The sequence below is a fragment of the Panicum virgatum genome, chromosome 2N, assembly GCF_016808335.1.
Source record: "Panicum virgatum strain AP13 chromosome 2N, P.virgatum_v5, whole genome shotgun sequence".
NCBI lineage: Eukaryota > Viridiplantae > Streptophyta > Magnoliopsida > Poales > Poaceae > Panicum > Panicum virgatum.
Window position 1 is genome coordinate 56934851 of NC_053146.1, and position 14317 is coordinate 56949167.

A 14317-nucleotide genomic window follows, 5' to 3' on the forward strand; every position below is an offset into this window, starting at 1 on the left:
CGTCGTCCATTGGTGCAGCATGTGCAGTGTTATTTTCTGGTGGCGATTGCCGATATAGCTAGCGCTTGGTGGTCGATGCAGTGTGTGCACCGCTGAGCATGGTTTCATACTGGTGGTACCGGTCGTATATATACCGTAGCTACTAGAGAGGATTATTCATCCGCCATTGGTACGTTGGTATCGAGCTGGACCTCGACGAATCACCGGACGCGGTGGGTTTCTTAATTTCAGTATGTTCTCGTGTACATAGCCCACTAGACGTTGATGTTCTGAACGAATTTTGTCGACGGGCACGATAGATGATGGCAGAATATATTCTTCCTGACGGTGCCGGCTAGGTTTAATTTCTCGTCAATTGCATGGTATATGCACATATGACAGTATGTATTCTAGAAGGCCTATATCACCCAAGTTCGTTGTTTTTTTTTGGTCTAATCCATGCAATGAAGCAGAGAGAGAGAGAGAGAGAGAGAGAGAGAGAGAGAGAGAGAGGAACTTAATTAAATATGTTTGCATTTTCTTTAATAACATCGCTCAATGCCCACTGTGGCTGAGGAAACAGGTGCGGTCTGCGCTCAGCTTGGCCCTGCGGGCTGAAGAACTACCAAATGAAATACCAATGAAGAGTTAGGCTATTCTGAGCGGGAGTTTTATGGGGCATTAAATAGACCGTCATGTCAGCTTTTTTTGATGATGAGGTGGCAGTATATTAATGAAGAGAGAGGTGAAATAGATTTCAAGGGGATGAAACCCTATATACACTATTACCTAGACAATTTGTGTTTTGCATGTAACCTAGGAAACAATAATAGTTGAAACTATACATTAAGGGGAGATGTTTCATCCTAGTTTCAAATGTTTTTAAATGATGCATCACTCTGGGTAATCGTGTCCATAAAATTTCCACTAAGAATGGCCTTATGGGACCCAAGGAACATATACACTCCATCTCGAGAATGCATCTTACTATTACTAATTGAAGACTTATTTATTTTAATCATTCACATGAAGCTACATAGGATCCTAAATGTGCATTCTAAAAAAATAGAGAATTTCAAAAAATTCTCAAAAAACTAGAAAAATCTAGCCATCAATCCGACAACTCTAATCATACAAGTCATTGGATCTGTTATCTTTCCTAATAAATTACTCACTTCTGTCATTATAAAAAATCTAAAGTAACCCCCTAATATTTATGTAAATTATCCACTTATGATATTATAAAAATACTACAAATAACCCTCTATATTTTCATATAAATTATAAAAAATCTAAAGTAACACCCTAATATTTATGTAAATTACCCACCTCTGATATTATAAAAAAAATCAAATTACCCCGTAATTTCTATATAAATTATCCATTTATGTCATTAATAAAAATTAAAGCAACCCCTAAATCTGAATAATATTAAAGTGCACCAATATAAATTCTAATTACTATTTCTATCATTATTAATATATTATTATTCATATAAAAATGCTACCCACAATATATGTCACCATGTATTCATATACGATGGAAGAGATAAGAATATCAATTCACAAACAAATGGTTCAATTAAATATATATCAAACACACATGGAGGTGTGATGCAAAATAAACTCTATTACAACGAGATAATAATATATTTATATTTTAGAGTATGTGAGTATTTAATAGATGAAGGAGGGATGGGATATGTAGTTATAATTATTAGTTATAAGTTTTTATATTAATTCTAATTAGCTCATGCAGGAGCACAGGTTGATAAGCTAGTGTAATAGCATGCAGTCCGCCGTATGCACCAGCCCAAGCTTCAAAGAAAGAGGTGGATGGTTATTAGCGAGGGGAGTTCCAAAGTAGCCACATCGGGAGAATGTGAGCGAATGGACTCACATAGTCACATGAAGATGATGGCGAAGCAGTCAGTCACTAGAGCCAGCATGCAGCAGAGCAATGGAGGTCAGGGCACGCACCGCGCGCGGCACAGAATGTGCGTGCAGGGACGGAACCATCGCACGCGCTGATCCTGCATATATATGCTGATCGACTAATATAAGCGCTCCGCTGAACTCGAATTTAGAACCGTATGGCAGCTTGCTGTCTCCTTCCTGAAGCTAAAGAGAAAGAAAATAATTAATAAGAGAATTAAATAAAATAAATCTGGGACGGCGTCGGGTGTGTAGATATGGTCCCGGCCGTTTTTTTACAATTTTACATGCGTTGTGGGGATCGCTGGTCCAGTTTTTTAACTGATTTATGATAATATATTATTATATTATACGATGTTTGATAGAGCCGCCGTTCCTCCGGCTGCTAATACAGAGAGAAATGGAAGCACAAATAATAAAGCAAGCTGTGGCCTAGGCCTCGCCGACGGACGGCCCAAATCATCACCTAATTCCTCTTCACGTCGCTGCAGTCATCAGGATCACCGGCACCAGCGAGAACAACCTGGCTGTAAGCGTAGGAAACTAGGATGTGGATCGGTCGTCAGCGGTTGCTCGCCTCATGTTGTTTGATTAAATAGGTCACCAGCGACGTCCTCGCACTGCTGGCCGGCGTGGAGCCGTGGAGCAAACAAAGAGAACATTCCGGAGTCATGGAAAATTCTGGGTTGGACTGATCGACGCCAAGGCCACCACCGGCGGTGCTAGTAGTTCATAGCGTTCAAAAAAAAACAGTAGTAGTTCAACAAGGAGGGCGTTGGACTCTAGCACCGCCGCCTCTGCTTGCTACTCTCGATCGGATCTGTGGAGCAGGGCAACCCCCAAAAAACTAAGGAACAAGGCGTCGTGGTCGGCAGGATTCGAACCTGCGCGGGCAAAGCCCACATGATTTCTAGTCATGCCCGATAACCACTCCGGCACGACCACCTGTTTGAACTTCGAAACACTAATTTCAACTCACATCAGCTCAGAAGATTACAGGTTGCAAGACTGTTGTGCGTGCTAAACTGCGGTGGAGGTATGCCAAGAATTCGGTCTCTAATCCACGCGCGGCGTTCCGGCATATTCCTGCATGCTCCCGCTGCTGCAAGTCCGCCTCGGAACGGCAAACAGCTTTCCGACGGCGTCGGTCCGTCCACCCGATCGAATGCCCACTTTTTCAGCCACGCGTTCGGTCTCGTCCCTTCGCCTGCCGTTCTGCTGCTTCGATCCAGCATTCTTGCTTGTAGACAGTACTGGTTGTTGATCATCGAGGCAATACACGTTCCGTGTGTTTGACAGTTCATTGTGCGGCGAGCAATTTTCATCCGCATCCACACATATTAATTTACTAGAAATCCTGGAGGGAATCAGGCAAGAATCTAGGAGAGTTCTGAACAGCTGGTTCAGCTACTGGCGGGATCGGAGCCCGGGACCTTTGGGTGTTGAGTGTTCTTCAGAACTAGTAGTGTTCTCCTTCAGCTACAGGCGGATCGATCTCCTCCTTAGAAGCATGCAAATGCAAATGGACATAAGAATGTAAGACTAAGATATGACATCAATTTGGTGGCAATTGTTTTCGTGACGAAAATCCTGCCAGAGCTCGCCGCCGGTGCGTGCGTACGCCAGGCACCGGGCGACGACAGCAGCCATGGCGGCTGCAGTTCCAGTCGTGACCAGGAACCTCTGAAGACGAAGGTGGCGTCCGCCGGCGCCGCCTGGAGCAGAGCCCACATGATGGCGGGCAGAGCCCACATGATTTCTAGTCATGCCCGATAACCACTCCGGCACGACCACTGTTTGAGCTTCGAAACACTAATTTCAAATCACGTCGGCTCAGTAGATTACAGGTCGCAACCACGCATTCAGTCTCGTCCCTTCGCCTGCCGTTCTGCTGCTACGATCCAGCATTCTTGCTTGAAGACAGTACTGATTCTTGATCATCGGGGCAGTACACGTTCATTGTGCGACGAGTAGTAGCTTTCAGCTTTCAGCTAGCTTAGTTTCATCCGCCGACCGCGACAGAAATTCCGAGCGCGCTCGGCGTCCCCGGCCCGCCCTTCCCATCAAAACAGCCTCTGCGGAGGATTATCAGTAAGATTTTTCCTCTGACGTGACCGCCCGACGCGGCGCGAGTCCCTCTCGGAAGGCTCGTCTCGTCACCGAGGCGACCGCCCGAGTTGTTCCATGGCAAACCAACAAAAAAGGATCGGCAAGATTCAAGCCTGCATGCCCGAGCGGCACCGCATTAGTTTTATTCTTTATTTTTATCTTATATCTTGGAAAAGCCCATGACTACGCATGCTCTGGACAGTAGCCCGCAGGCCACAACATGTGTGCTCACGTACGTACACACGAGGCATATAATCAGAACATATTCCTCGATGTCGATGGTATATACGCCCGCTGAATCCGTGTCACTTTAGGGAACAAATTGGCTGATGCCCAAGTATATACTTAACCTCTCACCCTCATTCTCCCTTATAATCTGAACATATTCTTCCTTGATGATAAGCCCCCTGAATCCGTGTCATTGTAGGGAACAAATTGGCTGATGCCGAAGCATATCCTTAACCTCTCGCCCTCATTCTCCCTTACAGAAATTACATCGGAGTCGTCTAATGGGCTGAAGTATATCCTGAGTTTATTTTAGCATGTTCTTGGTCGACAACCCGTAACATCCCAGCAGCAATTACACATTTACACAGTTCCTCCTCTTTTGTGGAAGCAGTTACACAGCTAGCTTCCATGTTAAGTTGGCAGAACTGTGAGAGAAAACAAAAAAAGAACAGAGAAGAAATAGCTAATCTATATTTTGCCTGCTCCTTCACGAACTGTGCCTTGGTCGCTTATACAACATGCCATTGTTTTGCGTTTTGCCTGGCCCCAGCACCATGCGTGCACGGACATGATTATGCAAGGACCAGCACACATGCATCTGTTAGTTGTTCAGTCTATCGCAGCCGCACAATGGTTGCCAGTCATCTTCCATGTGAGATTTCTCCAATGAGTTAGTATAGTTAACTTCCCGGACCATCGGGGTTCTCGTCGTCAACAAGGTGATCCATTCGTTAGCTAGTTCACACTTGACAGGGCAGTGGAGCGGCAGAACAGACGAGTGAAGAGCGCGGAGAACGCGAGCACGGCGCGGCCACGAGCAATGACGCCATGGAGACCGCTAGAGGTAGCTCGCTAGGCTTGCGCGGTTGCGCCCACGCGCATGCATGACGCTGTCGGCGGCACCGATGGAGCCGGCGGTGACTTACCAGAAGCGCAGCCTCATCAGCGAATCGAGCCACCGTGGTGTCCGCTTTACTCCTGCCGGTGCAGCGGCTCGCCTCGCCGGCGATCAGCGCGTCATCCGCGGCGGGGATGGCACCGGCAATCGAACGGGGAAGGAGGAGGAAAAGAAAAGACTACCCATTCTTTCCACTTAACCAAGTCAATCCCAGCCGCACAATCCCGATCCAACGTCCATAACTGAACCCAGGGGTGGACGGTATTTCATTTACCGTCCACCCCAGCGCCCAGGTCGTCACTCCGTTTGCCGACCACCCTGGGACCTGCGGTCTCGCCCAACGCCGCCGCGTCCTGTGGATGCTTCCTGCCGCTACCTGGGGTCGGCCCGCACGACCGGCGAACGCCTCCGCCGGCAGGGCGGCACTGTGATTCTTCGACAGCGTTCGCCGTCGGCTCGAGGGCTTGCTGAGAGGTGCTCTGCTGTGCGTCGCCGGAGGCCACAATCTTTGTTTCGACGGCGAGAAGAGCATCGATAACTCGATAAGCAAACGTGCGTTTCTGGCCAGCCGCCGATCGAGAAGCAATTCCGGGTGCTGTAGTAGGCGCATGGTGTGCCTCCAGCCGGGCTCCACGATCGATTCCCAACTGTATGGAGCAGGACAACAGCGACGGCCAACAAACGGTGGAGCGGCGCTCTGGGTGTTTGGGAGAATGCGTTCACTGACAGGGAGGGCAGGCAGCGTCTTCTTGTCTTCTTGACGGCGGCGCGCTTGGCATCAGCAGAAGAAGAGCGCGCCAGCGCGGAGAACGCGAGCACGACGCGGCCACGAGCAAGGACGCCGTGGAGACCGCGCCGAGGGAGCCTGGGGTGACGTACCGGAAGCACAGCCTCACCAGCGAATCGAACCACCGTGGTGGCCGCCTAACTCCTACCGGGGCCGCGGCTCGCCTCGCCGGCGATCAACGCGTCGTCCTCGGGGGGAACGGCGCGGGCAATTCGAGCGGGAAAGACCGGAAGAGGATGAGAGGAGGACTGCCCCTTGTCACCTAATGAAGTCAATCGCAGCCGCACAATCCCAATCCGACGTCCATAAGAGAACCCAGGGGTGGACGGTATTTCATTTACCGTCCACCCCAGGAGGTCGTTACTCCGTTTGCCGACCACCCCGGCGGGCTGGGGCTGCTTCCTGCCGCTACCGCCTACCTGGGGTCGGCCCGCACGGCAGCGCAGGCTGCGCAGCACAGTGATCCTTCGACCCGACGGCGTTCGCCGTCCGCCCGATGGCTTTCCGAGAGGTGCTCTGTGTCGCCGGAGGCCAACAATCTGGTTTCGACGGCGAGAAGAACATCGATAACCAAGCGTGCGTTTTGGGTGAGCGGTCGAGAAGCAATTCCAGGTGGTGGGGGCTGTTCCACTCGAGGAGGATGGCGCGCCTCCAGCCGGGTGTGGTGCGCGTGGTTCTTCTTCTCTGTGGCATTGCGCCACCTGACCTGCGCTTCCTTTGTCCTGGACGAGTCCATGTCCATGGAGGAGAGAAACGGCCATCCGGACTTCGTTGGACTGCCCTCTGCCACGGCGATGTGCTCTCTCCTGCAGCACCAACATGGAAAATGGAACGTGGTGGCGTCCGTTCGTTGATGCATATCGGCGACTGGAATTTGGGGCGGGACAATGGCACAATACAGAACGCCACGGTGGCACAAATGAACGGATGGCTGGTTCCTGACTGTCAATATGCTTTGTTTGGTGTCTGACATCAGCTCGCTGTGCATCGAAGCCGGGTTTCCAATTGCCATCGCAAACCATGTACAGTTTAATGATGCTTCGGGTCCTTTTCGAGTCTTTGGTTGATTTACTTGATCAAGCCCTTTGGGTTCAATGGTTCTTCTTACTAGTAGCTGGTTGTGATTTGTGGTTACAGAGCCTACAACCTTTGCACATTCGCAAGGAAAAAAAGAATGTTCTGCAGAAAGCCTACAACTAACGAAGTTTTAGGCTATCAACTTGTTGACGTTTTCTTGACAGAGGAGTGCCCGACCATGTAGGACGCGAACCCCCACACAGTGATCACCAGAGCCAGGATCTTGAACCCGCTCATCGGGTCGTGAAACCAGATCACCGCGGCGACGCTCGTCAGGGGCACCCTGACGGCGTTCAGCACGCCGGCGAGGACGGTGGACGCCAGGAACAGCGCGCCGGTGCCGCCGAGCACGCCCAGCTGGAACGTGACGGCCGTCCACACCATCACGTTCGCGTACGCAGCCTCGCCGCCGCGCGCGAACCGCGCCGCCTCGCGGCGCATCGCCGGGAAGCCCTCGGCGGCGGCGAGCGCAGAGCGACACCGCCGCCTGCTGCTCCAGCACCACGTGGAAGGACCGCCGGCCGAGGACCCTGGCGAAGATGAGCTCCAAGAGCGCGAAGATGAGGCCGTGGAGCGCCGACCCGAGCACGTCCAGGGCGAAGCCGAGCGCGTACTGGCGCGCCGTGACGCCGGGCGGCCGGTCCGACCCGGAGTCCAGCGCGACGATCATCACGCCCGCGGTGATCACCACGACGGCGTTGAGGGAGGACAGGCTCAGCCTGTTCTTGGCGATGGCGCGGCCGAAGAGCGCGGAGAAGGCGAGCGACGACGCGACGACGAGCGAGGCCGTGGACGCCGGGAGGTACGCGTACGCCCACGCGTACATGAGGTTGTCGGCGGCGCTGAGGAAGCCGAGGAGCGCGTACCAGGAGCACAGCGCCGGCGAGAGCGGCGTCGGCGACGCCTTGCCGAGGAGGTACAGGGGCAGCAGGAGCAGCGCGGGCAGGGGCCAGCCGGCGACGGCCGCCCACGACAGGATCCACTTGCTCTGGCCGCCGTCGCTGTAGTAGAGCCGCGAGAGGAGGCTCGAGGCCGGGAACGCGGTGAGCATGGCGCCGCTGCTCAGGCATAGAAGCAGCCAGAAGGAGAAAGGCCTGCTCCTGTAGGTCTCCAGCGAGGCGGCGATCACCTCGGCCGCTTTCTGCTTCAGCGACGGTGGGTGATCTGGCTTCGTGTTCCCCTCCTCCATTGCAACATCTGTGGCACGCAGCAAGGGAATTAGAAAACTTTTTATCAAAAAGAAAAAAGAGATTAGAAATTTGGTCAGTTTAGAAGTAGGACATTCAATTTGTGGAACTTCATAAGCAAACACTATCTGGTCTCTGGAAAACTACTGTACCATCTGCTTTCACATGAATATGCATTGCTCCACGTGGTCTTTTGAGAGAAAAAAAGGGACCCAACCACCCCCACTCATCCACGTACGGCAATGACCAGCCAATTCTTTCGCTGAACAGCTTGTTTGCGGGGTCTACCATTATATAAAGCAAAAGCTCGTTACTGTGCTTTACCTCCAGCTTCCTCCTGCTGCTGGTTGCAAAGGAAACGAACCAATGGGAGACACGAGCTGATCAGTAAGCACTTGGTTTTACCATACGCTTAGGTTTCACAGAGAAATTCAAGAGAAGCCAGAATCTAAGACGCAGCGGGGGGGCAGCGGAATCCGACCGTCTTCCAGCCTCGCTACTTCGCGAGCCAGTGCAGCAGGCCCCCAGCAGGACCCTTGTGCGCAATTTGGGGGGAGGCACCGTGGATCGTACTGGATGAACGGTGAGGAGAAGAGGAGGAGGAGGAGGAGGAAACCGGCCGATTTTTCCCTGGGAAGAAGCGGATAGTGAAGAGGAGACGTGGGGTCGGAATCGGACCTGGGGAAGACGATGCGACCCGGATGGTGTGGTGGCGGTGGCCACCGTCTTCCTCGTCCATCCTCCTCCTCCGCCGGCCGGGACTGCCTGGGCGTGGAGACGAGATCTGAGAGGAGCAGCTAGCTCCACCAGCTGCGAGGCCACACTCTTCCTGCCTGCCGACGGCGGCGGCGACCCGCGCTGCCCGAGTTTGTAGCCCTAGCTAGCTCGGACAGCGACCCTGCAACGGAGACGGCCGTTTGGCGTTGGTGGGCGGACGCGCGTATCGGACGGTGCACGGGACCAGTTAAGTTGTGTGGATCCTGATGTCTCCACGCCAAGGAGTGCCGTGCGAAAAAGTTAAACGAACTCCTAGCTCTTGTCCTTACAGGACGCGCACGCCTGTAACTCCAACTCGTAACGCCATGGGAGTGTCTACCATCCTCCCGGCACGCGCTGCGTTTCGTTGGCGCACGTGGAAGCCGTTGCGCGCCATCCTCGGCGGGGGTTGTGTCCCCCCCGCCACCGCAGTCGCGCTCGCGTGCGCCGCACGCGGGAGCCCAACCCGATCCGACCTACTCCCTCTGTCCAAGATTAAGTGAACGTTCAAAATTTTTCTCATATTTAGCGGTCACGTAGGGCTGGTGCCTCAACTGACGCACGCATGGGCAGCTGGCGGACGCATTTCAGGATTTTTTATTCGTGAGTTGCTGGAAGAGCCCAAAGAGTTGCTGGAAGTTTCTGTACTGGTCTTTGAGGTCTTTTGTTTTTTTATTGTGTTGAGTTTATTCATAGCCACACATTTGTTGAGAAAGTATGCTGCCACATGCTATCTCTCTTTGGCCAGACTTCGTTTTTTATTTGCATGTGCACTGTCACTTGCGCGTGCAGGAAAGATGGCTGACACGTTTATAGAGGCATTATGGTAATTTTGCATTAACAGTAAAACTCCTGGTCGTCCACTAAAACTCTGACGGAGGGAGGAACTGATTGTCTCCGGAAGTCGGCACGAGGGGGATGCAGCGCGCGCATGAACTACGATGGCCTGCCACGACAAGAAGCTTCTGCACTGACGCGAATAGCGAATGGTCAGACAAGGCCAGGTTCCTGCAGGGCAAGTCCGGACTCGACCCGGTTCAACTCTGATCGGTCGGCACTCGGCAGGCAGGACTGACACGTGGCGAGCTCTGGAAACGCATCCACCAAACAAATCTGTTGCAAGTTGTAGATAATCAAACGAAGGCAACTGTGGCGCAAAAGGTACTGCCAGCATCACGGGATCGCGCTTCACTGACAACGTTTTTTTTTTTTGTGTTTACGGGATTTATGGGGTGGGAACTAAAAAGTGCCTATATAGTACTATCTATGGAGACACTGAGCACAAACAATCAGCACACATTTCAGGAGATGAATAAATATGACCTCAGATGGACACGGAACAAAATTCATGGCATTCTTTGGATACACGCACGCATATCACTGATGCGAATCGAATGGGCACCTCCATTAATTCTTTCCCTCTATAAATATGAATAGTAAAAAATAATCACTAGGACAATGTGGCAAATCATACCTGTCTATTGTCAAAGAATGTACACTATACAGTGTGATGCGCGAAATTAAGACAGAATTTGAATATCTTGTCTAGCCTGGAACCATTCTGCCCTAGTAGAACAACCATGAAAACTCCAGTCCAGACTTCTATGAAGCAGAAAATTGTCACGCTGGTGGGACCTCACCATCCATATAAGAGAATTTCGAATGAACAGGTGTATTTGTATCTGACAGGTTTGACCTACATCATCTAGTGAGAGGTTCAAGCTGCACCTCCATCACGCCAGATGAACTAGATTCTGATGAATTCCTGGCTGTACCGTCAGGATGCAAAAGATCAACTGAATCATCTTCCTCGGTGTTACCTAATACCCAGTGCCCGCTGACGCTTCTGCCGCTGCTCCTTCGTTTGACCTCCTTGTATTCCAAGGAGAGCACAATAACTATAACTGAAAGCACCCACAGCATTAAGGCCCAAGTGAGCTCCTCTACGTTCTCACTGTCGTACCTATGGCCTAAATGCTTCATTCCTGTGAACAGTGCCACGATTCCAACAATAATCGCCGACCTGCCTGTGATAACATGCAGGTACTCCCACAGGATCCGATTCCGAGATGGAACCTCCCCATTAGCTGGTTTACTAGGCCGGAATTTAGCATTCAGTGGCTGCAAAACTGCCAATAATAGGGCCAGCACACCAAACTTAACATGCACTGAGCTGACGAAGAAGCCACGGAGCTCGGCTGCAGCGAAAAGGACGCCAAGAAACATTATAGCGATTCCTGAGTACTGCAGGTAGACATGTATTTGGTACCACCCATCACCTTTCAAGCTCTTCAAATACCGGGCAGCCATTATTCCACCGGGAAGCAAGATGCCCCAGGCAACAAACATCATAAACCCATGAACAGCTAGAACAGGACGCAAATCCTGTTCTGCCTCAGCCGAACCTCCCAACAACAAAACTCGTATAGGCCGACTGCTTGTGACTGAATGCATGTTACTGTCTGTCAGATCATCTCCTGACCAGCTTGCACCCATGGCCCAAACAACCTTAAGGGGTGTGGTTGGATCAATTATGTTATTGCATTCTACCTTTCCGCTACAAGAAGGTTTAAGGGGGCGGGTAAATTCAAATGTAATAATGCCATTTTCTGACTTGCACCGGACATATGTTATATTCTCAGATGTTGGGTGGATACCTGCAGCACTCTTCCCATCAATCCAATAGGTTTTTACTCGCCCAACCCCATCGTTGCCAATCCAAGCAACATAGGTGTAGCTATTCACCATCCCACTTCCAAACCCGATAGCAAGGTATCCACTTTTCTTCTCGCCACGAGCTGCAATAGATATAGAATCCGCTGACAGACTCCAAAACAAAGTAACCTGTTGATCATCTAAAAGAACGCTGTTATTATACATGTCACTAAGGCCTCCATCAACCACTTGAACCTTCCATCCCATCTTCTGTTCATACAGTGACTGATAATAGACTAGATCAGGTGTATTCCGATCAGGCAGCCAAACCAGCTCTTTTGGAGTAGCTAGTACACCATGAGCATCAGGTCCACCAGCATATATGACCTCAGTTTTATTCCGCAATGTAGCATTCCCACCAATTGGATCTGAAGTGATATAGAGTGCCACATCATGCCCAGCCTGCACTGAGAACTTCACTGGCACACCCCTCTCGACCTTCAGCAGTGGCGCCTCCTTCTTGTTGATGTAAATCACCTTGTCAGGGTTTGGTGGGTTTGGGTAGCGCAATGCTGGAGCCGATGTCACCACAAGTGGCGTTTTCCGATCTGCGATGATCCTCTCCTGATCCTCCTTATTGTCCGCATCCAAGGGTCCAAGGCAATTGTCCACTGTCTCCGACAGATTCAACCGGACAAATCCAAAGGTTGTGTCCTTAGGACCCCCATGGTTCTGTGGGAGGTAGTGCTCCCGCAGTGTGTCCGGCGGCCGCAGCTTCCCAATGGCCCAAAGCACCTCCATCTCCTCCGTGGCACCCACTGGCACGTCATACTTTGTATCCTCAGAATCAAGCTTCCTTACATACCTCACCAAGGACACTCCATCCCGGCGGTGCCCATACACCAAGATCGAATCGTTCTTCCCGTCCTCATAGACCTTGTCTGGGCAAACCCCAGACACCGGCGAGTCATCCTTCCCGAGCGTGCACTCGGTGTAGTCGCTTATGTAGTAGTCCTCGGCAAATGGCGTACCTTCCTCTGTGAAGCCGGCCACAACTACATCGGCGTGGATCATGGCGGGGGCGTTGGCCTTGGGGTCCGCCCACCCGAATGCCATATAGTACTCGGAGCCGATGGCCGCCTCGAGGCCGATCTCGACGGTTCCGGCGGAGGCGTTGAGCGTCCAGCGGAGGCGGTAGGTCTCCGTCGCCGAGAGCGGGATGCAGTTGTCGAACATGGTGGGCGCCCGCTCGATGGCGGCGGCGGCGGAGGTGCCGAGCTCGGAGGCGGTGCCGTTGGGGAGGAAGACGTGCCCGAAGTCGGAGGAGGTTTCGGGGTCGTAGAGCGCGAGGAGGCGCGGGAGCGGGCGCGCGAAGGGGAGCTCGAGTGAGGCGTTCCGGAAGGTGCCGTTGAGCGGGAGCGGCGAGAAGGCGCGGCCGGCGGCGAGGTCGGCCATGGAGGGGCCGTCGGCGGCCCAGAAGCGCGCGGATGGGGAGGCGGCGAGGAGGTCGAAGCGGGTGACCTCGAGCGCGCAGGTACCGTTGGCGGCCAGGCGCACCGTGCCGCGGAGCTGGTGCTGCAGCATGGTGAGGTCGGCGGAGAAGTTGGCAGTCAAGTTGGTGTGCGGGCACGACGCGGCCCCCGCGGCCGGGGCGGCGAGCGCCGCGGCCAGCAGCGCGCCCGCGAAGAGCGCGAGAAGGGGGGGATCGGCCGCCATGGCCGCGGCCGGGGCGGCGGATCGGGATCTGGCAGCAGCAGGTGGCGGAGGGATCTGGAAGCGGAGGGGGTTGGGGGGCTGGGTTTCTGAGGAGGGGAAGGGAGGAGGAGGCGCGAGGCGGGCGGGCGGCGATGTGGTGCGGCTCGGTGCGCGCGAGGCGACCGGACGGCGGGCGGTCGCAGGGGGTGGTCCGGTCGCAGGAGGTAGGCGGCTCGCCGGCTGGCCGAGATCCACTTGGGTTTTGGGGGTGGTCAGGTCGGGTCAGCGTCGGGCGCGGCGGCGGGTGCGGCCGGCGGGCGGGCAAGCACAACTGCACAAGCCACCCCACTGCAAGGTGCAGGCTAGAAAATTCGAGGCAGGAATCTTGCTAGTACTTTCTTCCCTTGATTCGAATAGTCCGCTAGGTTGGATATAAAAAAATTATTATGCTATACGTATTTCAATTATTTTACCAAAATTTCAATTATTTTAAAATAACATTTATTTATGTAGGCTATTTTTGAATTCCAACTAAACGGAGTGCTAGTGCTAAAATTTGTAAGTTTGCTCAAATTTTGGTTGGGCAAACCAAACTTGAAAATACTTCTCACCCTGTCAGCTTTTGAGACAGACTTATGCAATTTACCCTTCCAGGGATTCTATAAAGTTATCGCGTATAAGACAACTCAAGGTAGGACTTGTGAAACTATTTGCTTAGACTACATGTAATTGAACAAAAGGCGCCGACGCATGGTGGGGTTAGCTTACCTGTATTTTGGCTGGCTAAAGGCATTCTTTGCTTGATCAGGAGGCAAGGAGGGTTTAAGAAACTTCTAGAGAGGATTGATGTCTTTGACTTTGACTGTTTTCCATACTTCTACTATAAGTTTCTTTTGACTGCAACAACAAGAAATTTTTGCTGGTTCTTCCACCGTTATTAATTGTTAAATCGGTATTAAATACTAGAAATATTTGTCATTTATTTATCCAACTATAACCGGATACAATTTTA

At 52.2% G+C, this 14317-nt stretch overlaps 1 protein-coding gene, 1 non-coding gene and 1 pseudogene across 2 annotated transcripts; all 3 read right to left on the reverse strand.

Annotated features, from left to right (window-relative positions):
- Window positions 1-2776: 2776 nt before the first annotated feature.
- On the reverse strand, window positions 2777-2858 carry TRNAS-AGA. The gene has a single exon. It is a non-coding gene; the product is annotated as a tRNA-Ser (tRNA).
- A 4125-nt stretch (window positions 2859-6983) lies between these two features.
- Window positions 6984-9289, reverse strand: LOC120658365 (annotated as a pseudogene).
- A 997-nt stretch (window positions 9290-10286) lies between these two features.
- Window positions 10287-13433, reverse strand: LOC120658280 (cytochrome b561, DM13 and DOMON domain-containing protein At5g54830-like). Its single transcript, XM_039936522.1, has one exon. It carries the CDS (start codon window positions 13324-13326, stop codon window positions 10657-10659), a length of 2670 nt encoding a protein of 889 aa, XP_039792456.1. The 5' UTR covers window positions 13327-13433; the 3' UTR covers window positions 10287-10656.
- Between the last annotated feature and the right edge of the window lie 884 nt (window positions 13434-14317).